This window comes from Notothenia rossii (assembly GCF_949606895.1).
Source record: "Notothenia rossii genome assembly, chromosome: 7".
NCBI lineage: Eukaryota > Metazoa > Chordata > Actinopteri > Perciformes > Nototheniidae > Notothenia > Notothenia rossii.
This window is the reverse complement of record NC_136905.1, coordinates 20,017,858-20,039,745: the sequence shown is the minus strand read 5'-3', so window position 1 is coordinate 20,039,745 and position 21,888 is coordinate 20,017,858. Positions and strand designations below refer to the sequence as shown.

General features: G+C 40.2%; 1 protein-coding gene across 4 annotated transcripts in view; it reads left to right on the top strand.

The window, feature by feature from the left end:
• The window catches only part of osbpl3b (oxysterol binding protein-like 3b), a 38,987-nt gene extending 26,476 nt beyond the window's left edge, over positions 1-12,511 (top strand). For 2 of the 4 annotated variants that reach the window (XM_079640522.1, XM_079640525.1), the window contains 17 exons: positions 101-224; positions 968-1,071; positions 1,394-1,486; positions 1,574-1,733; positions 2,699-2,829; positions 3,393-3,494; positions 4,721-4,852; positions 5,437-5,530; positions 5,645-5,889; positions 7,015-7,152; positions 7,274-7,337; positions 7,460-7,538; positions 7,672-7,816; positions 8,657-8,801; positions 8,899-9,025; positions 11,377-11,496; positions 11,662-12,511. In XM_079640522.1, the coding sequence (XP_079496648.1) occupies positions 101-224; positions 968-1,071; positions 1,394-1,486; positions 1,574-1,733; positions 2,699-2,829; positions 3,393-3,494; positions 4,721-4,852; positions 5,437-5,530; positions 5,645-5,889; positions 7,015-7,152; positions 7,274-7,337; positions 7,460-7,538; positions 7,672-7,816; positions 8,657-8,801; positions 8,899-9,025; positions 11,377-11,496; positions 11,662-11,758 (2,100 nt within the window). In that variant the 3' untranslated portion in view covers positions 11,759-12,511. Of the gene's footprint in view, positions 1-100; positions 225-967; positions 1,072-1,393; positions 1,487-1,573; positions 1,734-2,698; positions 2,830-3,392; positions 3,495-4,714; positions 4,853-5,436; positions 5,531-5,644; positions 5,890-7,014; positions 7,153-7,273; positions 7,338-7,459; positions 7,539-7,671; positions 7,817-8,656; positions 8,802-8,898; positions 9,026-11,376; positions 11,497-11,661 lie in introns of all 4 variants that reach the window. The other 2 variants (XM_079640524.1, XM_079640523.1) reach the window with 2 other exon arrangements.
• Positions 12,512-21,888: the final 9,377 nt, after the last annotated feature.

The window sequence follows — 21,888 nt, the reverse complement described above, 5'->3', positions numbered from 1 at the left end:
TGCTCATGAAAATCTATTTCACCAAGTCCCCATTTTTTATGATTTGATGAAGGAAGCACATTGTTATTGGACTGACCTTTGGTTCTTTTGTCCCTTGCAGTGCATGTCTATGCGCAGACAGTCCACAGTGCATTCTGTAGGAGCCTTCCCATTAAACTGCAGCAGCCAGGCCAAAGTAGCCGCCTGGCTCCAATCATCTGACGACATGGACAACTGCTCCAAAGGTGAGGCAGGAGAGCTGACTCTGCTGATTTGAGGGGTTTCTTACACATTTTTTATAGTATTAGTATATGTCTTCCATCCTGTCTCCTAGTTTAAAAAAAAAAAGATGATACAATGATATTTAAATAAAAATGTGAACTGGCTGAGAGATGTATCTAGGATTTCCCTCCTATTATCCTGTGTTAATGGAAGTGTTCTGCTCTATTCAGACCCTCATAGTTATAGTAAAGTTGTCATTGATAATGAAAAAGGCAGGCTCTTTGAGTACAGCTTTTTCATTTATCGAATGTTTCAGTTAATACCAATAAATCTGTCTGCCTTCTGTCCTATTTGTTAGTAAGATGGGACTGGCATGGCGTTGTTGTTTATAAAGAAAGGAAGTGGGTTTTTTTTTTTAACGGTTTTCATTGATTAGGATTTCTTCTCAACATTTTTAGCCTCCAACTAAGCGAGAGGTTGTGAAGTTTAGAACTAGGAATCTAGGTAATTGTACCAAACAATCCACAAGCAGTAGTTTGCTACTTTGTTAGTTGTTTATGAACATCAACGTCACTGACTGAGTAGATGTAGGTTAGTGTACGTCAGCCATTTATAGTCTGTAAAGAGAGAGAGTCTGTCCTCAACGGCCAAACCAGTACATGCTAGTGTTTCTGTTCCTTTTATTGCAGATACATTTTATTTTTATGTAACTCTCTTCTTAAACCAACCTTCTTATCTCAATGTGGATGTGTTCCCTTCTCCACAGACTTGTCAGTGTGTGACGCCTACCTGCTGGAGCTCAACCACCTGCTTCAGAGTATGGAAGTCCTGCACCGCACCTATTCTGCTCCATCAATCCAAGCACTGCAGGTCAGCAATTTATTCCTGATTCCTCTCCCCTACACATGCAGAGCCGGATTGTTCTTGCAACTCAACATTAAGCCTGAGAAACTGTGCAGTAAATGAACTTACTCACATCCAAAACTGGATCACTCAAAATGCAAAATAACTTGTCTTGATTTTGTCTTTTATCATTTCTCTCCACCAATTCTTTTGTTGCCCTCAAGTCATTTGCCTCTAAATATAGAAAACATTGATAAGTCTTTGCCAGCAATGAAACCATTTCCTATGAAGAGCCTTCAAAGTAAAAAAACAACTCTGTCTCGACCATCTTTATCTTTTTGTTCACTAGGCATCTACGTTTGACAGCCAGAAAAAGGAAAAGAGACTTCCAAAGAAATGGCGCACTAAAAACTACAACAAAGATGTCAAAGCAACTCTGCAGGTACACATCTTAATAATGACATGTGATCCTTGTTCTTCTTTTTTCGTACGAATCCCTCTAAGTTGTATTCCTGCTGCTTTACTGTAGGTGCCTAGCTGCATCTCCTCTAGCTCTTTGCGCCTCCACGCCTCGAACCCCAACCTCTCCACCGCTGTGCTCGCCAACGACAAGGCGGACACCGAATCGCTGGATTCAGCTTTTGACGTGACCAAGCTGCAGGAGGACTTCTGTCGCGTTGCTGCCAACTGTGAGTCAAATATTATGAGCTGGTCATCTTAAATCACCATTTTTACCAAGGGGAATATCTCCCCAAGTGCACATAAATCTGTCAGACAGCTGTCTTATTTGCATGTAACATAGAAACGGCAGTGGGTTGTTGTACATAACAAATAGATGTGACAATGGCAGCTGGTAATTACTGATTGTTTAGTTTACATTCATTAGGATTCTGATAGTGTGTTCTGCGTGTCCTCCAGCTGATTTTGATTTGAAAGAGGGGTATTAATTAGTTTTCTGCTACTCTTCATTGACATTTATATTCAGATACCTGATGCTTGACATGGCATAATGAGAATAATGTTTTTTTATGTAATGGTCTCACAATTCCCACTTTCCCTGTAAAATGAGTTTAAAGTTTGCCCCGGGGAACAACTATCACTTCTGCTGGCATTTCAACTGTTTAGTTTAGTTTAGTTTATTTATTTTTTTCGAGCGTGTAAAACCAAAGAAAATACAAATGAAACAAAAGATGACACAGACATGATACAGTACTATACAAATGAATGCAATAACACAACAAAATATTTAATTAATAATTGAATAATCTTTAGTATCATTGTCTGATGTCAATAAACAATAAATCTTTTGCTAATTACACGTCCGAAAAGGTCAGATTGATGCACATTCAAAATGATGAAGCTAAGGATGTGTGATTCTAGTTTCGATCTAGTAAGACGAAACATTAATATGACAAGCACTTACTATATTATAACCTCCCAAGCATCTATTTTGAGATGGGTGGTAAAATGAATAGAGATCGTGACTTGCAAATGGTTAGGAGATCATCAAAATGTCACACTTTTTCAATTTTAAAGCATGGCGTGATAGACTTTGACTGAATCTACTGTGACTGGATCTGCATGACACTAAAATTAAAGCAAATTTGTTCGCACTGAAAAAATCTCCCCTCGTCAATTTTTCCTATCTCTACAGTTCATGCAACCATGAAGACGACCCTGAATACACTAACATCTGAACGAGAGAGATTAAAACAATGTGTGGACCACGAAACAATTCCCCCTACCTCTCCTCAGGTTGTCGGTTTGAAGAACGCTCTGACAACGGTATGTGAAACAACACAAACTCACACCCTTACACATAAATATTGTCAGTCAGTAGAAATTAGTATTCCGCCTTCTTATAGACTTACCTCTCAGAAGCCGGCACCACTTGTAAGGCGTGACACATTGCTGAGCATCTTTGAGGGATTACTAGCTGCCGGTGTGAGGTCTGCCCACCTGAACATATCTATAATCAAAATGGTCATCATGTTTACTGTGGCTGCTGCCTCCAACCCAGAGACTTCCTTTTTCTATTTTATGTTTTATGACTGCACACTAATTGTCATGCTGACTTCTTCGCAGCTTTAGAACTCCTGTTCTCTTTACGCCGACACATTTCCTTCACTTTAAATACCCAGCTGGGTGTTAGCTTCTACCTACCTCACATGGAGTCAGTAATGAGTGAGTAATAGGCCTGCTGTGATAGCACATGCACACATCTCTATAATAAAAGTAAATGGCATGTGAGCATAAGCAGTTCAAGTAAGGACATTTAGGTATTAGTATTGTCTGAATGATTGACTTGATTTGTGATGTAAAAATGTTTACACTGGTTATTTTTACAGGCTTTAGCCCACAACTCTGAGCTGAGGGAGCGCCTGTGCAAGATTCATGCCGAGTCCCACATCGTAGAGCCCACACTAATAAATGTCACTGCCCCTGTACAGGTTGGTGCAGGAATGCAGTGACTCTTCTCCCCCCCACCCCCACCATCACTATGATTATTATTATCTCAGTCTTTATTTTTTCAACCCACACAGTGTTGACTTTGCCACAGACTGAATGAGCTGTCCTTTCCCTCTCATCCAAATTCTGCAAATGTTGCTCTCCTCCTCCCTTTTTATCAAAACAATGACTATTAAAAGTGTGATTTTCTTCAATGCAAACTTTTCAGGGAACAAGGCCCCCTCAATTTATTTGTATTTCCATTAAGTTGCTATGAGAAAGTGCTTCCTCTCAGTCCTGTGGTTGTGTTTTACCATCACATGGCTCAGGGGAAGATTACCTTTCACGTTATTGTCTCCAAAGGAAGCTCTTTACTCTCTTAATCAACTTTGCTGACCAGAGAGTGTGAGCTGATCTTATCGGAAATGTGTTTGAACACACGGTGCAAAACTAATTCGCCTCCTCAGAGATTATCTCCAGGCCAATTAATCAGCTCAGGCAATAACAGAGGATGTAGGGGCGTGTGTGCCGCTGTGGAAAGTACTTCTCGTTAGTAATTTGTTTCATGTTTTGAGTTGTTTTCAGCAGAACAATATGAATGCTATGAGTTTAGTTTGAATGTGCATCTTGTTTTGTGTTAACAACTTGCCAGACAGAAGAGTTAGTGTGAACACTTCTTGCACACGAGCACTTCTGACTGGATTTAAACAAATTATTCAGTGATATATTGGGATACAGACTCTAAAAAAAGGTTGATTGCAATATATTGCAAAACTGATCGTTCTTTTATACAAATTTAGTTTTAAGTCTTCCATTTTTAAAAGGTTCAAATTTGTGGCGTATTTATTGCTGTTTAACTCAAACGATGGCACATGGAAATGTCCCTGTGTAGTAAAAAGAAAGAGGCATGCACTCTGTTGCATGATGTCAAAGTTCACCGATTAATAAATATAACCTTCTATGAAACTGAAATACATTTCGAAACGCAATTTTAATTGTCATTGATATTGTGAAAACAATAATATATGTATGATCATGTATTTTATTGATAACTGTCTTCCAATATATTGAATTTGAGATTTTTCTTTTGCAATCCTCACATTATCCAATCATTGTGATTGTATGCTTTTCTGAATTTCCCTTTGATTGCCGCCCATTCTGGCTTTGATGATGTTGCTCTTTTCTTGTTCTTAATTATAGCTGTGAACACTGTGTTTCCTAGAAACAGGAGTCTGCTGATGAATCCCTTCCACTCGTACATCAAGTCTCCAATGACAGCAGAGCTTCAATCACAGAGTCTTTGTCCGAGTTCTTCGATGCACAGGAAGTTCTGCTGTCTTCTAGTTCCTCAGAAAATGAGGTAAGTGTGAAGGCTTAACTGGCACTATCAGCAGCTGAACTGACAATTAGGGTTGCATAAAAGTACAATTATTGTTAATGTCATGTCATTTGTCATGTTTGCTTCTACTATTGTATGAGCAAAAGATCTGCATGATAAAATCAATCAAGACAGAAATACACGCCAGAGGTTTTGAATGGATTTATCCCCTGTAACCTGTCATTTGAAACACATTGTGACAATCAGTGCTGTTGCAAAAAGAAAACATGCCTTTTAAACTACCTTCCCTAACACCACTTTTTTTGAATGTGTCATTAAACAAGTTTCCCTCACTTCAGTTTAATTTCCTCGAGTCTTCATACAGCATGCAGGATCAGATAGCAGCTGGAGTGGAAGCAATGTGAAAATGGAAGTTAATTACTTTAATCTAAAAATACTGCAAGTTCAGGTGCAAATTATAGTCACCGGGTCCTTAGGGACCGTTCATCTCTATTTTATTTTATTATATATTTTTTTGCTGATGTTACAGGATATTGAGAGAGACCTGCCCAATCCCAGGTTGTATTAAAATTGTTTCCGATAGTTAAAGTTTGGATTATTTTTAGGCTTCGGAAGATGACTCATACATTAGTGACATCAGTGACAACATTTCCATGGACAACTTCTGCAACGAGACAGAATGTGAGAGACCAAACTCAGGTAAGATATTGGACATACCTTGGACCTTGGATACCACACAAATATTTCCACTTTAGCATTCACCGCACAAAAGGTTGTCGGTGTCCTCTGACCTCTAACGCCATCTGTTTCCAGGCTCTGCGGAAGAAGGCACTGTCCTTTATCAGCGTAGATCCTGCCTGCCCTCGCCCAGCCCCAACAACAGCTCCATCAGCCTGTGGAACATCCTCAGGAACAACATCGGCAAAGACTTGTCCAAAGTGGCTATGCCTGTACAGCTGAATGAGCCGCTGAACGCCCTGCAGAGACTGTGTGAGGAGCTGGAGTACAGCGAGCTGCTGGACAGGGCTGCTAATACACAGGACCCTTTTGAACGTATGGTGAGATGGCAAACACACCGTTTTTCTGTGTGAGTGTGTGGGCAGAGCTAGGTTCACATGTTCTCTCTCAGCACATAAAGGGCCTCCTTTTACAAAAGCAGTTGCCCTTGGTGAAGCTAGTCTGTAAAAGTTGAAGGAAAGTGGATTTTTTAAAGAAACTTTTCATCACACCAAGGACCAGACGAGACTTAGAGCTCACTCTGCTTTCACATAGGGTGTGTCCATGTGAAATATTTTTTTCCCCAGGTAGCCATAAAGAAATAGAAATAACTGTTGACTCATTCTTACATTTTTAAAGGAATAGTTTTACATTTTTTGAAATTCTCTTATTCTCTTCCTTGCAGGAGTCAGATGAGATTGATGCTCTATCAAGCCAGGCAACAATGAACTTAGCTTTGCTTTCATTGTAGACAGGAAAAGGGAGACAGCTTTCTTTCTCTAAAGTGAAAACTACCCAGCACTTCTAAAGCTTAATAAACATTTTTATCCTATTTGTTAAGTCTGTACACAAACAGGTTAAACATGTATATATTTGGATAGAACCAGGAGTTACTCAATCTTTGCCCGCTCTTATTCCTCTAGACCAGTGACTTCAGCTGCCCAGTGTCAGAGGTATTGCCAAATGCTTGAATGAGATCTTGCTTTACAGATTTCCTGCATGCAAATGGCAAGATTGTGCCTCTTTGGGTGTTTCACTTCCTCACATTTGCAACGCCGAACTTTGGAATGATAGTCATTTGCTTGCGTTTTGTTCACTGTGGTGTGGGAGGTGTGGAGCTACAGCCTGTGGAGTCAGCTAGTTATAAAGGACAAAAGCGCCACAGACAGTATATAAATGTGAAATAAATAGCAGCTGAAGTCGATGTCAGCTCCAATCCTTGGCCTCCCATTATGATGTGGAAGTAATTATATGTATGCTCTTGACTCAGTGCAAGTGCCCGGGTATTCAGACAGTAACTCTGCTCCTTACAGCATGGAGGTGAATGACCAATAATATGTGGTGCTTTATAAAGATGATATACCTCAATGTTCTGCTGATCTCGAAATATATGTTCAACACAAATTGTTCTGTAATAGACATTATCACAAAGGCAATACTAACTGTAATCGTGTCTCTTTGCGCAGGTATACATAGCTACATTTATTGTATCGGGCTATGCATCCAGCTACTACAGAACAGGGGGAAAGCCTTTTAACCCTCTCCTGGGAGAGACGTACGAATGTGACCGGCCAGATAAAGGCTTTACATTTGTCGCAGAGCAGGTATGCATGAATCCAGTCTCTGTGCTATTCATAATCCCACTATTCTAATAATAATTGTAATGCATGCACTGGAAGCATTTTTATTGAATCAATTTACTAACCCAGTTGTTTTAAACATCAGGTGAGCCATCACCCGCCGATCTCAGCTTGCCACGCGGAGTCTAAAAACTTCATCTTCTGGCAAGGTAGTCGAATATAGAAATGAATCTGGTCCTTTGTCAGTGTTTGAATATATTTGAACAGTGGCTGGCCCTCTAGGATGAATGCTGAACGTGTATGATTACTTTCTTTCTGATTGATTTTGTAGATGTGAGGTGTAAGAACAAGTTCTGGGGGAAATCAATGGAGATTCTTCCTGTTGGCACCACTCATGTAACTCTGCCGGGGTGAGTCTTTTGCATTATTTATTCTAAGACTCATAGATGGAGACTGTACAAACCAAGGGCCATGTCAAATAATAGAGCAATATCTACCGAGTCACGTTAAAAGGAATGCTGTTTTAATCCCTTTTGTTTCTAGATTTGGAGACCACTATGAGTGGAACAAGGTGACGTCCTGCATCCACAACATTCTCAGTGGACAGCGCTGGATTGAACATTATGGAGAGATCTCCATCAGAAACTCCAGCAGTGATATTTGTCAATGCAAGATCACTTTTGTTAAGGTGAGACAAAAAGAAGAGTTATATTTGGTAACTGTATGCAGCGATGCACCCACCCTAATGACTCACATTACCACTATCAACAACTTTTTCTTTAGCCACAAAAGCTTTCTGTTCACATTACTCAGAACAAATGCGGTCTTTAATTTGGAAATATGAAAGTAAAGGCTGAACTACTCTTCTTTGCAAGGTGCTTCAACACAAGGCATATGAAGCATCTTTCAAACAAAAAGGCTTTTAAAGGCCTTAAGGGTTGATGTCACACCTGCTCCACGTAAAATATAGTGATTCAAAAGGCATTATAATTAAGTACATTCCAGCTAGCTCCTGCATAATGTAGCGCTTTTTCTTTCCTCTCTTTAACTCCCTATGTGTTTGTGTTGGTAGACATCCCTCTGTGCGACCCATGGAGTGTGATTTGAAATAAGAAAAAATAATAATAATGTAGTCGCCTTAAGAATAGTAAATGCAGTTGTACCTTCATTAGTCCATAAACCTGAGATGATGCTCTCCTCTACAAACACCACAGTTCTCAGTGTTTGATGATTGGAAGCCTTTACTGGATGATGGAGAAGGTTAATTGCTTTAGCGTGTGCCCATTTGAAAGACCTCCTGAAGCTGCGAAGGGTAGCAAGTCCAGACACGTCAGAACTCATTATGCGTCTTTATCTGCCATTAAACACAGCAGCTTGGCAACACACAGCTGGGGCTCGGGATGGTTTACGCAACAGCAACATCTGCTGACTGCGAGAGGACATGATTGTGATCGCTAAGTTGTCTATTCATGCTCACTTATAATAGCTTAAAACTAAGTTCTTCTCCAACTGTCAATCCTTTTCACAGGCCAAATACTGGAATTCAAGCGTGAATGAGGTGGAGGGAGTTATCACGGATAACAAAGGGAAGGTCATCCACAGACTCTTTGGAAAGTGGCAGGAAGCTGTTTTCTGTGGAGACCCTCCCTCAGCCAAATGTATCTGGAGAGCAAGTAGGATTTTCTTTTATAAGAATGCAAGAAGCCCTTTTGCAATGCATGTCTTTCTGACTGTACCTGATGCATTGGTTGTTATTTATGTTGAATTTAGATGCAATGCCAGCAGACCTTGAGCAGTACTATGGTTTCACCAAGTTTGCTATTGAGCTGAACGAGCTGGATCCCCCCCTGAAGCTGCTGCTACCCCCCACCGACACCAGACTACGCGTGGACCAAAGGTACAAGATCAAAACAAATTGTGTTTTCAAGCACTTCAATTACATAGTTATTGATAACCTAAATACTTACGAGTGTGTTTATGGTCGTTACACATGTTTTGTCCGTTCTGTGGAAACCACCTTGGTGACACGGTTGACACGGTTTTGCTCATCACAATATACTTTCTTGTGCGCACGAGAAAGTTACGGGTTCGCCAAGTTGGAAGTGGAGCTGAGCCTTTTACACAAAGCCTTCGCTGTGTTTACCTTCATTAGACAGCTAAAGAGCAACTGCAGGCTGCTGTTTTAACCACACACACCTCTACACACACACACACACACACACACACACACACACACACACACACACACACACACACACACACACACACACACACACACACACACACACACACACACACACACACACACACACACACATACACACACACACACACACACACACACACACACACACACACACACACACCTCTACACACATCGAACTGCCCGATTATTCCCCCCATTACTCGTTTTATGAAGGAGATGTCCGGTCCACGAGGCGCATGAGGTGTGTGTTTGTGCTGTGCTCAGTTCTGCTCTGTGTGTGTGTTTGGTGTGTTTGTGAAATGTCCGACGCCGGCATTTGTTTTCAAATGAACAGTAATTTACACACATCTGGCCAACTCCATAGGTATATGTGTGTTCCCAAATGTTTAATCTTAATCTCGATGTAGTGCTCAGTCCTGTCGGAGTGCAGGAGAATACTGCGGTCAACTCAGCCGCCTCTCGCGTTTGCTTGGTCAAATCATTAGCTCTTCATTTGTGAGTGCGCCTTTACGGTGATCGGCCGAGAAGCGGCACTGACGCTAGTATAAGAGTAAAATAATGCATGTTTTTGTGCTATATTTGCGATAAAAATATGTTTTACCATAAGTTTGTTAATGAAACTGACACTGTTGGACTCCGTACTTGTTAGACTTCTACCACAAATACAATGAAGTACTTTTACTGTGTACCTTTTGAGTAATACTCTGTCAAACTCCCCTCCTGAGTGCAATAATTCATAGTTCATATACAATACAGGAATTATTGTACTCAGGACGGGAGTTTGACCGAGTATTAATCAAAAAGTACACAGTAAAAGTACTTGATTGTACTTGTGCTAGTAGTCCAAGCAGTAACTCTTTGTATTCGATAGAACTATTAACAAAGCACTTATATACTAATAAAGGACTGGCTTATCTAAAGCCAGTTGAGTAGCACTTGAAATGTTTTAGCTCTATGAAACCTGATATACTTATATGATTCTGTTTTCTTCAAGTTTGTACTTTGTTGGTCGAACGCACTTATTGTAAGTCGCTTTGGATAAAAGCGTCAGCTAAATGCAATGTAATGTAATGTATTCTTCCAGTGTCTGCAACTGACCTTGCTACTCTGTATTGCAGTGTTTCACACTTTGTAATTTTCAATTGCCCTTCTCAGCCACCGTAGTAGTGTTCTCAAAATGTAAAGTCCTACTGGAAGAAGTTCATAAAGAAATATTGGCCCTTTAATATATAGTATATTGATTTACTGACAGACCCACTATATCACTGTATATCATAAGAGCATCCCTGTTGAAGCTATGGGAAAGAGTTAGGCTTACTTGCTGTATATTATATTGTTTGTCAAAAATAAAAAATTCCTTCCCACTTCACTTTAATAGTAGACATATTAATATGTACTCAAAGGAAAATAAATAAAAAGCAAAACTCTATGTAAATAGACAATATGTTTTCAAACAGATCTGCTCCTGTAAATATTCATTTTATATTACTTATGTGATAAGGTGATACAGTGATTTAAATGTATTAAATTGTTAAATTTGGCAAAAACTAACAAATCAATTCAATTGTAATTTATTTTATTCAGAAACGTTGTATAATTTAATTATACATACATATATTGTATTTATTTAAAAAACAGTTTGATTACTGCCAGACAACCATCATATAATCAGACATCTGATATAAAAGACACGGTTTTATCATTGACTATCCGAACACCTTTTATCATCTGAATATGACACACATTCTTGATACACAACATTAATATTAAGAGAGCCATTAAGAGTGATTCAACTTATTTTAGCTCACATTTTGAAGGTTTGAAAAGTACACACAAACAGAAGAAGCACTTTGCCATCAAACTAAAAACAAACTGCTTTAGTTCATCGGTTTCCTGAGTTATGTATTCTCATATTCATAATTGGGTTATTTTATTGTAATAATTCAAAGCCAAGAAAACACGAGTGAAGATAAAACATTTGAATATTGAAGAAGGGTGTTTTACTATGTTTGCATAATGAATGTGTCTGTGTCGGCTGGCAGACTGCTGGAGGAAGGGAACTTGGAGGCTGCAGAGGAACAGAAGCAGAGGATTGAACAGCTGCAGAGAGAGAGAAGGAGAGTCCTGGAGGACAACGTAACACATCAACCCAAATTCTTCAGGTCGCCCTAATAAGCAGATATACACTTTTCACTAAGAAAATCATTATATGAGCCTGTTTTTGCTCTCATTCGTGTTTTATGGAGATAGTAGAAGCTTGTGTCATAATTTCAGTTCCAACACACTTAACTATCTTTTACAGTATTCTCGTTTTTCTGCCTCCACAGGAAGTCAAAGGACGATACCTGGGTGAGCAACAACACATACTGGGAGCTGAGGAAGGAGCTTGGCTTCACACAAATAGATTTTCCTACACTGTGGTGACCCCTGGACTACAGATCGCAAACACTTTCTCCTGCACAGCCTCGACTGTGATGCCGGCGCAGTTCTGATAATGTGACTGTATCCCGGTCTTACCATCCACATTCAGTGTTGGTCTTCTTTATTGCAGTTCATCAAAGTTATTGCCTTAATAACGAGTGCTTATGTAAGTTATGTAAACATTTGTATGCAAACATATATTGAGAATGTTGATACATTTAGGCAACCTTTGCCTATATTTTCACCTGATATGTTACACTGCATCACTCAAACTTAGAAAAAGGAAAACTACTTTGTTTAAAGGATGATAAATCCTTTTCATAACTGGTACTACTACACTAGCTTAAAATGTATTGAACAACGGTTCACTTTCACTGTTTTCTAATCATGGACATTCTCTACCTCTGAGATAAACTAGCCTTGGTATGCCATTGATGATGAAGTGTACACATCTGATATTTATTCTGCACCTGCCTGATGCCTTACTTGTCATACTCGTATTATTTAATTTATTTTGGTTGCATCTCTGAGATCCAAATTATATCTAAATCCATACTCAACGTTTCTTTCTGTTTCATAACTGTAATTACTGCTTTTTGCTATGATTGTGTGAATGATTGTGCCACTATGAGCAGCAGAAGCAACTCTTTTTCACTTCATCTATTGCACCATTGTTTACTTAGACCCTGGGCTTTGGGATCAAACGTGTCCAAAACTATGCTCCATGAGATCAAATAAAGTCTCTGATGCTTTTTGTTTTTGTGTTGTCATTGTGACTTCGTATTTGAAACATTCAAAAGTTAAAGCCAGACTGTTAGCGTAATTTACACATAACTGAGACACTGCTTTGACAGACTCTTGTGTAATTTTTTGGTTGAATGTGCACACACAGTAAAAATCATAAAACACTTGTGACAACCCTGTGGTTGTCCACCATGTGGTGCTGTTGTAACCTGGGTTTTCCTTGTAATCAGCAGTGATGAGACCCACCTGTGGCACCTGGTTCCAGTATTTAAGAGGGCTGCAGAACAGGCTCTCGCTCTCTCTCGGCTGCCCTGCTCGGTGCACCAGGCCACCTCTCCTCTGTGTGTTTTATTGTTGGTTTTAACCACTACGTTGGGTTAAATAAATAATTGTTTTGGGCAACTCCTGTGTGGAATTGTTGTCCTTTTGTTACAAGCAGAGCCAGCTTGTAACATATGGGTTATTAGACAGTTTGTTTCTGGTGTAGGGCATTAAGGAGCAGCTTTGGAATTACCTTTCCTGATAGGCATAAGCAACATCTCTTTTAGGGGAGCTAGTTGGTTTTTTTGTTTGTTATTTTTGTGCATAAACATGATTCAACATTTTTTGTCATGGGTACACGTCCGTGGCTGTCTTGGTGGGTAACAGCTTCGCTGAGGCTTTACCGTGTCATTGGGTAAGTGTTTAAAACACCTGTCGTGGCATGCATGAAGACTAGGGTGAGACAAGATAGATAGTATTGGGTATGCAGTTAGCTAGGGGAGAGGTATTCCAGAGTTAAAAAATAAATCCTTTTAAGTGTTTGTGCACCAGGTTCAAGGGAGTTTGCATAATCATGGCTACATTGATGGATTTTGTTGAGTGTCCCAGTGTGGAACTGCTGGAAAAATGTACTAAAGACCAACTGGTAAAAATTGCAGAGCATTTTGAGGTAGACGTTCCACAGCAGGGTCGTAAAGACACCAGTGACTACGTTACAGGCCCAGTTGGTACTGCAAGAAGTTCTTCCAGCAGTGGCTGTCGATGTTTATTCCGAGGATGAGTTGGCTGAGAAGGCAGCTATAAATCCAGGGCAGCAGAGAAGTGCAGGTTTTTCTTTGTCTGACTTTGGTGAAATGACATTTGAACAGAGAAAGGAAATATTGCTGCTACAGTACCAACAAGACCGTGAACGTGAGGAACGAGCAAGTTCTCGTGAGGACCGGGCTAGAGCTTGTGAGCAGGAAACTGAGGTGGAGCGTTTAAGGTTAACTACAGTGGTGCGGGAAGCTGAATTGCAACAAGAGCGTTACAAGTTGGAACTCATCCAAGAGGGTAAGCTTTTTCCTGGGGTGTCCCCATCAACTTTTGATGTAGCTTATAACCTGAGGTTGTTACCGAAATTCGATGAGAAGACTAGATTCTTTATATTTTACTTTTTGAGCGACTTAGCCAAAGACGACAGTTGTCTGATTCGGAGAAAACATTGCTATTACAGGGTGTGTGTTAACTGGTAGGGCTCAAGAAGCATTTTGTGCATTAAGTATGGCTGACAGTGAAGATTACTTTAGGGTAAAGACTGCAGTGCTAAAAGCTGATGAGTTGGTGCCTGAGGCCTATACCGTCAGCAGTTCAGGAAGCTAAGGGAGTCAGAAGGACAGACTTATGTGGAACTTGTTCGGGAGCTGACGATGAAATGTAATCAATGGGTCACGGCTTACGAAGTAGTACATCTTAATGATTGGAGGGAACTGTTCCTTCTTGAACAATTCAAAGATATCCTTCCAGAACGTGTTACTACGTACCTGAATGAGCATAAGGTTAAAACTGTCACAGAAGCTGGGGTATTAGCCGATGAGTGCACTTTAACACACAAGATTCATTCAGGGGAGAGATTTGACTGGGGGAGCAGAAATAACTAGTCTGGTGACCACACTGAGGTGGAGTGGGTGAAGTGTTAAGGTCAGAGCAAAGGTCCTTGTATGGCTGGAGGGATAAAGTAGATCTAAATACTTCCAACTTTTGTTTGGGTAATGGTCATTGGAAAAATGAATGCCCGGAACTTAATGCAAAAACCAAGGGACTCCAAAATGGCCAGGTTCCCAGGCCTGTTGCCCTTGCAGCTCCTGCCCACAAGGTTGCTAGGGATGAGACTATAGCTGCGGTTAAACTCCATACTGCCCAAAAGGTTGCTAGGGATGAGGCTATAGCTGCGGTGGAAAGTAGGCAGTGGTAAAATAGGGTGACATTTACACCCAAGCTATGTTTCATTTATTCTATGTAAGTATAAGCTCTGTTATTAATTTGATGTTTCAGTGTCTTGGGGACCCTTCTTTTATGGGGGGGGGGGTTACAACAGCACCACATTGTCCACAATGTGGTGCTGTTGTAACCTGGGTTTTCCTTGTAATCAGCAGTGATGAGACCCAGCTGTGGCACCTGGTTCCAGTATTTAAGAGGGCTGCAGAACAGGCTCTCGCTCTCTCGATTTTCTCTATGGTTAGCTTTTTTAAGGTAATGTGTACGGTAGCTCTTTAAACGTATATTTTATAGGAAAAAACAGATATTATTTTATGTTTGAATATTGCTTTGGCCTGGATTTCATCACCTCTCCTTCCCTAACTTTTTTATATTTTTTGCAGATAGCGTATTATTGTTGGGGCCAATTAATTACGCTCTAACACATCTCAACAAGCCTTCCCACACACTTGCAAGTTTAAACATGTTGAACTGTACCCTAAAGCTGCATAGAGAGGGAGCAGCACAAAGAGAGCAGAATGGGTTCATTAAACTTAGCATTGTGGCAACACATTTTCGCACAGTATACATCACCACTGGGTTACCCGGGACAAATGTAACAGGTATTTCTGTTGATAGCCCCAGTCTTCACAAGTGTGTGAGTATGAGTTGGGATCTTTTTATTCACAACACTTTCATAGTTCAGATGTGAATTAAAGAAAGATTGGTGCAGTGTGTGGAGATTGTTGTTTTGCCTTGGTCCCTGCAGGAGATTTGTGTCCCTGCTCGTCACACATTCCACAGCTTTACCCTCCCTATTCTTCTCTTTTCCATATTGTACCTGCCTGATGTCTTCCATTCATTTGCTCTTTATCAAATATATGAATCCTCCAGTATACTTGGGCAGAGCCGTACAGCTGTGTTACATCTCTTCTGTTTACTGTGTGTTCTGTGTTCTCGTATCCTGCTGGCAGCAGCCTGTACACCTGCCAGTCTGTGTGTTCCCTGATATCTTATTTATAAATGTATCAGCTGAGGAGAGTACTTCAGGGGCTACAGTATTATTGCAGCGATACTGCGGGAAAAGCATTAAGAAGATTTGGGAAAGTAACACTGAGATCTGTGTTTGTAGCGGCCAAAATCATATAGAAATAAAACAGATAATTAACTTAAAATAATACAGCCACTGAGGCACTAGTTAGCAGATCTTATGCAGGGCAATGATCCAGGTCCAGACAAGATTCTCCATTTATGCAGTTTATTCCAATAACAAAGTACAACGAACAGGTTTCCTATATTCCTTTTCCTTAAGCCTTTCCTATGGCTTTCCTTTTTTTGGCTTGGAAAACCCTGTGGCTTGGAAAACCCTGTGGCTTGGAAAACCCTGTGGCTCGAAACACCCTGGTAAAAAACCGTTTGCCTACTAGTGCTCTGGCTTCCACTTCCACCTGTCTCCAATATATACAATTACACCAGGTGCTCTAATCACCCAGTGCCCAAAACATGCCTTCAAAATAAAAGCATAGAAACTACTTTAACTTATGAGACTAACTAAGAATACATTTACAATAAACACTATAAAACAGCAAGAAAATAAATGTTAAACTAGTAAATAATATAAAGAGATATATAGCTCCAACATTCCAGCCCCTAATTGTGGCCAGTGTAAACACAATTACTTAAATATATATATAAATGGAGCTATACTCTATCTTTATCCTAACCATACAAATAATCGTCTAGTCTTCAGGCAACAGCTTCCTGGAAAAGAAATGGAGAGAAAGAAAAATAGTCTAGAGAAACAGAAAGAATAAATGTTCATTATGCTATGCTGCTGCATCCAGGAGCAGGCAGATCTTCAAACAGGTCTCTCCATGACACTGGTCTTCATTTGGGGCTCGCAGAGCTGACTAATCATTGTCCGTCCTTTCCCTCATCCAGGGTCCACTTGTATTTGCAATAAAGAAAATATCTCCTGACTGAAATTCTTTTCTGGGCCTTCTCCATTCGCTCAGTCATCCTAATCCTCTTCATAAGGAGGTTCCTCTGTGTCTCCATCACTGTTCACACCATCTATCTGGAGGTCGGATTCCATTTCTTCATCCTGTGTTTCAGTCTGAGGTTTATGACTTTGGTGAGGCTGTGATGTTTTGGAGCTGGTCTCTTCTTTGTGATCTATTTCCTGCTCCTCACTCTGTGTGCTTTTCACATTGCACTGTTGATGTTTTTTCTTGTAAATCCTGATGGGTGTGATGTTGGATGGACATATTCTTGTTGTTCCAATGCAAGCTGAGAGGTAACAGGGCAGCCAGAGCTGAATCCATTGTCCTCTCCAGGTCCACGGGCCCCAGTTTGAACACTTGTCTCTGACTGTCCAGGTGAAACATGTGCTTTAATTAAGGATGTGCCTGTATCCTCATCTTCAATGTGAAGGGCTGACAGTTGCTTCTGGTGACACACACTGCACTTCAAAAATCTCCAATAGTCTTTGATTATGTGACCAGCTGGGCAAACAAAACTAGATCCATCCACCTTTATGGAATTTGTTTCCTCATTTTCTATGTTCATATTGAAGCTTGAACATGTATCCTGTGAGTGATGGTTTTGTTGGAGAGAAAAACAGTTGTTTGTGGCAGAAGGAAACTTTATCTTTTCAGATTTCTGTTTACCATTTTCCACAGATCCTTTCGATCTACGCCTCGAGTGGATTTTCAGTATGTCAATGTTGGCATTGAGTGCAGACAGTTTTAGTTCAAAAGCAAGTTTTGTCTTTTCTTTTCTAAGCTCCTCCTCTTGGGCTTCCAATGCATGCTTCCTCTTCAATGCAGCCATGCGTTCTTTAAGGACTGCTAAATGTGCTTCAGCTTTGATTATTGCAGATGAGCGGTATGATAATCTGAACGATTTCTGTGGTCTGGAATCATTGTTCTTTAAACATAACATGTGTGGTGCAATATCCTTAGGATTTACCTCGTCAGAAGATCCACTTCTGTCCTTTGATGCGACTTCTTGCATCCTCCTGAATTGTCCTTATTTAAAATATCCACATGTTATTTTTATACACAGGAGAAAACGCTGCCTGCGCGTCAGAGTGCTTAATTACTGTGCGCACCCGTTCCCAATGTCCGACTATTCTTTAGACTTTTTCCACTGTTCATTAATATGCGGCGAAAAAATGACTCCAGCACTCCAATAGTGAGGCCGTTTTCCTATACAGCCACTGGAGAAAATGTTCACATACCACCCATGTTCCTGTGCCGTTGTTGAAGTCCGTCCAGGGCCCGGTGTGTCTTTTAAAGTGAAATCCAATACTCCACTTCAAAAGCGGGCAATCTAAAAATCCACAAAAAATAACTTCAAAAAACAAGTCCGCTTTGACGGCACGGTTTTTTACTTTTTAGCGGCCAAAATCATATAGAAATAAAACAGATAATTAACTTAAAATAATACAGCCACTGAGGCACTAGTTAGCAGATCTTACGCAGGGCAATGATCCAGGTCCAGACAAGATTCTCCATTTATGCAGTTTATTCCGATAAAGTACAACGAACAGGTTTCCTATATCCCTTTTCCTTAATCCTTTCCTATGGCTTTCCTTTTTTTGGCTTGGAAAACCCTGTGGCTCGAAACACCCTGGTAAAAAAAACGTTTGCCTACTAGTGCTCTGGCTTCCACTTCCACCTGTTTCCAATATATACAATTACACCAGGTGCTCTAATCAACAAGTGCCCAAAACATCCCTTCAAAATAAAAGCATAGAAACTACTTTAACTTATGAGACTAACTAAGAATACATTTATTATATACACTAAAAAACAGCAAGAAAATAAATGTTAAACTAGTAAATAATATAAAGAGATATATAGCTCCAACAGTGTTTTTTAAGTGTTGGCCAAGTTAATTTGGATGTTCCCACAGGATGTTGAAAAACACTTAATCCGCTGATTCATGTTTTGTTTTTACCAGATGTTTCCTAATCGTCCAAACAAAAGAAAGCAAGAAAATAATTAACATATTTTATTGGAATTCCATTACAGTATGACTTTTTTGTCATTGACAGTTTTGTCTGCAGAACAGGCTCTCGCTCTCTCTCGGCTGCCCTGCTCGGTGCACCAGGCCACCGCTCTGTTTTTTATTGTTGGTTGTAACTCACTGAATCTGCAGTTTTAAACTGTTCAATCTACAGAAGAGAAAGTCCACGCTACTTCCTTATTGAAGTAGCTCCAATATTGTTATTAGTACACTCACTGTTCGAAATGGGGGGGGCTTGGCGGGAGCTCCCCTGAAGGCCGACTTTGAGATAAATAGGGGGAGCCCAAAACAATCGTGTCCCAAAGATTAGAAATGTTGAGTTTCTGTAAATAAAAGTTCTTGAAATAAATAATAGTTATTGTTCATTACAGTTTCTGAATATTTGTTTTATAATTGTGAATATTTCTGGGTGTTGCCATCTGTACGTGGCGGCGCTGCATTCTTTACGCTACTTACGTTGCTATGGTTACGGTGGCGATGCGGTATTTGAAATGTTCATATTGATATTTTTTTCACTCTGGCTTTGTGATAAAAAATATGGCAAAACGAAAACAGCCATGCCTTGCAACTTTTGGATTCACAAGCAAAGAAGCGAAGGAGTCTAAAAATGACAACGTGAACGGAAAACAACTTTTAGTTGGCCGGCTGTAAGCGCCGTTAGGGTCGAGTTTGACAGCTCCTCACCGAGTTGAGTAAAGTTGGAACGATATTTGCAGATTCAGATTTCACGGATCAATAACTTTGGAAGAATGTGCTTTTGAATAATTTTGGTGAATATGAATTCATGGTCATGTTAAAAGTGCATTTAAAACATTTGCACCATTACATTACTATATGTTAGTTATCAGTAGTTGTCAAATAATTAGCTATTGAAAAAGTGGAACATTTTTCTCCTTTTATCTGCTTTTCATGCATTGGTTAGCCATGGTGTAAATATTGTAAGCAGTTTATTAAATACTTTTGAGTAAATCTTGGCTCTTTTCTGCAGATGTTATTGGTAAAAACTTGTATTATGCTAATTAGTCATGGTTTTGTTTATTTTCCAGGTTGTGCTCTTTGCAGCGCTACAAAATCAACAGGTGTCCTCCAGTAGCGTGGCGTGGGGAAAACATGAGGGGAAGCCAACAATACGTCCTTTCTTTTGGGTCGGGGGTGTGGTGGTCAATGTAATAAACGTAACCAGATTAGTGATTACAGCACCTGGTATCATTTTACACACATTTGGATCATACAGATGCAGGAATTACACACGCCTGGTATCTAACCGACAGGTCCGCAAGCACTCTCCAGCCCAAACTCTAATAAGCATTAATTCCCAAACTAAATCAGGAGAGCTTTAACGTTTTACTTCCGGTTCGCTCCTTTTTTCCTCGCTGTACACAGCTCCAGTTTGGGAATTGGCCTGTCATCAGATTGTATTTGTTGTTGCTGCTGCAGCGGAAGTTTATTAAAATTATTTTTGATTAAATACTCCAACTCTCCACCCTCCATAATTGCACTTGCTTCAGTTGCTTGCTACTTTCTAACGGCTGTGAGAGTGGTGCAGTGACGCTATCTATCTTCTATCGATTAGATTTATGGCTCGAAAATTATAAAAGTAGGGTAGACATGTGGATATTATCCGACTGAACAAAACGTGCATTTATCTAACAGGTTCGTTTTCCACTGACCTTATTTCGAGCTATTTTCCAAATCCTATGGAGAAATCCCATTCCTTTTTTGTCGAGCGAAACCGAGCGCAGCTTACTTCCGGGTTTTAGGACGCGTCACTGCACCACCAAGTCGATGCGATTTGATTGGATTGTGAGGCAGCGAAGCCAGCCGCCTCTGGCTTCACAGGTTGGCAGGGGCATTACGTGAGCCTCATCTGATTGGTCAATCCCTCCATTTTTTTTCACCAAGGGAAGCCAATAGAGAGGCGAAGTCCCTCCCCTTCCGGGAGCCTCCATGGGACCCCGGAAGCGGAAAATTATACATTGAAGTCAATAGAGAGGCGAAGTCCCTCCCCTTCCGGGAGCCTCCATGGGACCCCGGAAGCGGAAAATTATACATTGAATTCAATGGAGAGAGAAAACGTATCTTTTGATCCCGTTTGAATTGTGCCACGAATGACACATATGATGTTTGTCAATTTAAAAGAACATTTTGCAAGTAAAAAAAATTAAAATTTGTCGTAAAACTGTGAAGTAACACATTTTTTTGTGTTAAGCCGCTCAGTGAACTACATGTCTCTGGTCCCGTACAATACGCGTCACCAACACAAAGATGGCCGTCACGTTGGCACATTTCACCTCATTCTTTCAGAATGAGAATAAAAGTATAAAACGAGGTGAAAATCACTACAAGTCTGGGTACGTTGAGAGCTGTACATACACGAAAGGGGAGTTAGTCGGTTCTGTAAGAGCCAGCATGCGGGACCGGCTTTACAAGATTTCGGTGAGTAATATGAGTGCAATGTTAACAGGTTAATGTCAGTCAATAAGGAGGAGAATGAAAAAGAAGATGATGAACCACAGACCCGGCATATAATGACTGCAGTGTGCAGGGCTGTGTTAATGTTACTGTTATCAATAGCATTAGTTGACTGAGAAAACCGTCAAGAAAAAAAGTTTAGCGATGTTACGATTCGACTAGCATAATATGAACCACGGCTGTGATTGACAACCTGGACAGCCAGTCAGAAGCTAGAATGCCAACCTAGAGAGCCAATCAGAACCTAGAACGGGTGTACTGTATACGGGTGTGTATGCTGTGGATAACGTTAGTGTTCACAAGAACAAGGTACACTCCCGTATTTTGTTTTAGTTGCTCTTCAGATTGAAGCGGCCAGTTTTATACCGACTATATGTGTGATCTCCTTTTTACATCTCGTTGTGTCATTTGAGTTTATTTGCTGTGTGTAGATTCAAGGATTTTGGTTATCTTGTCAATTTGTTTGGTTATCTAGGCACAGCTGTGTGTGACTCCCTCTGGTACACTGGTATGTGTTTTCCTAATGTAGAGAGCATTGATTAATTCATAAACTACACACTGAGTCTAGATCCTGACCAAATCCTTTTTTGTTGATCAAATGTTTTTCAAAAATGTAATACACATTAAAAAAAATACAATGTACAATCACAACCAATACAACACAAATT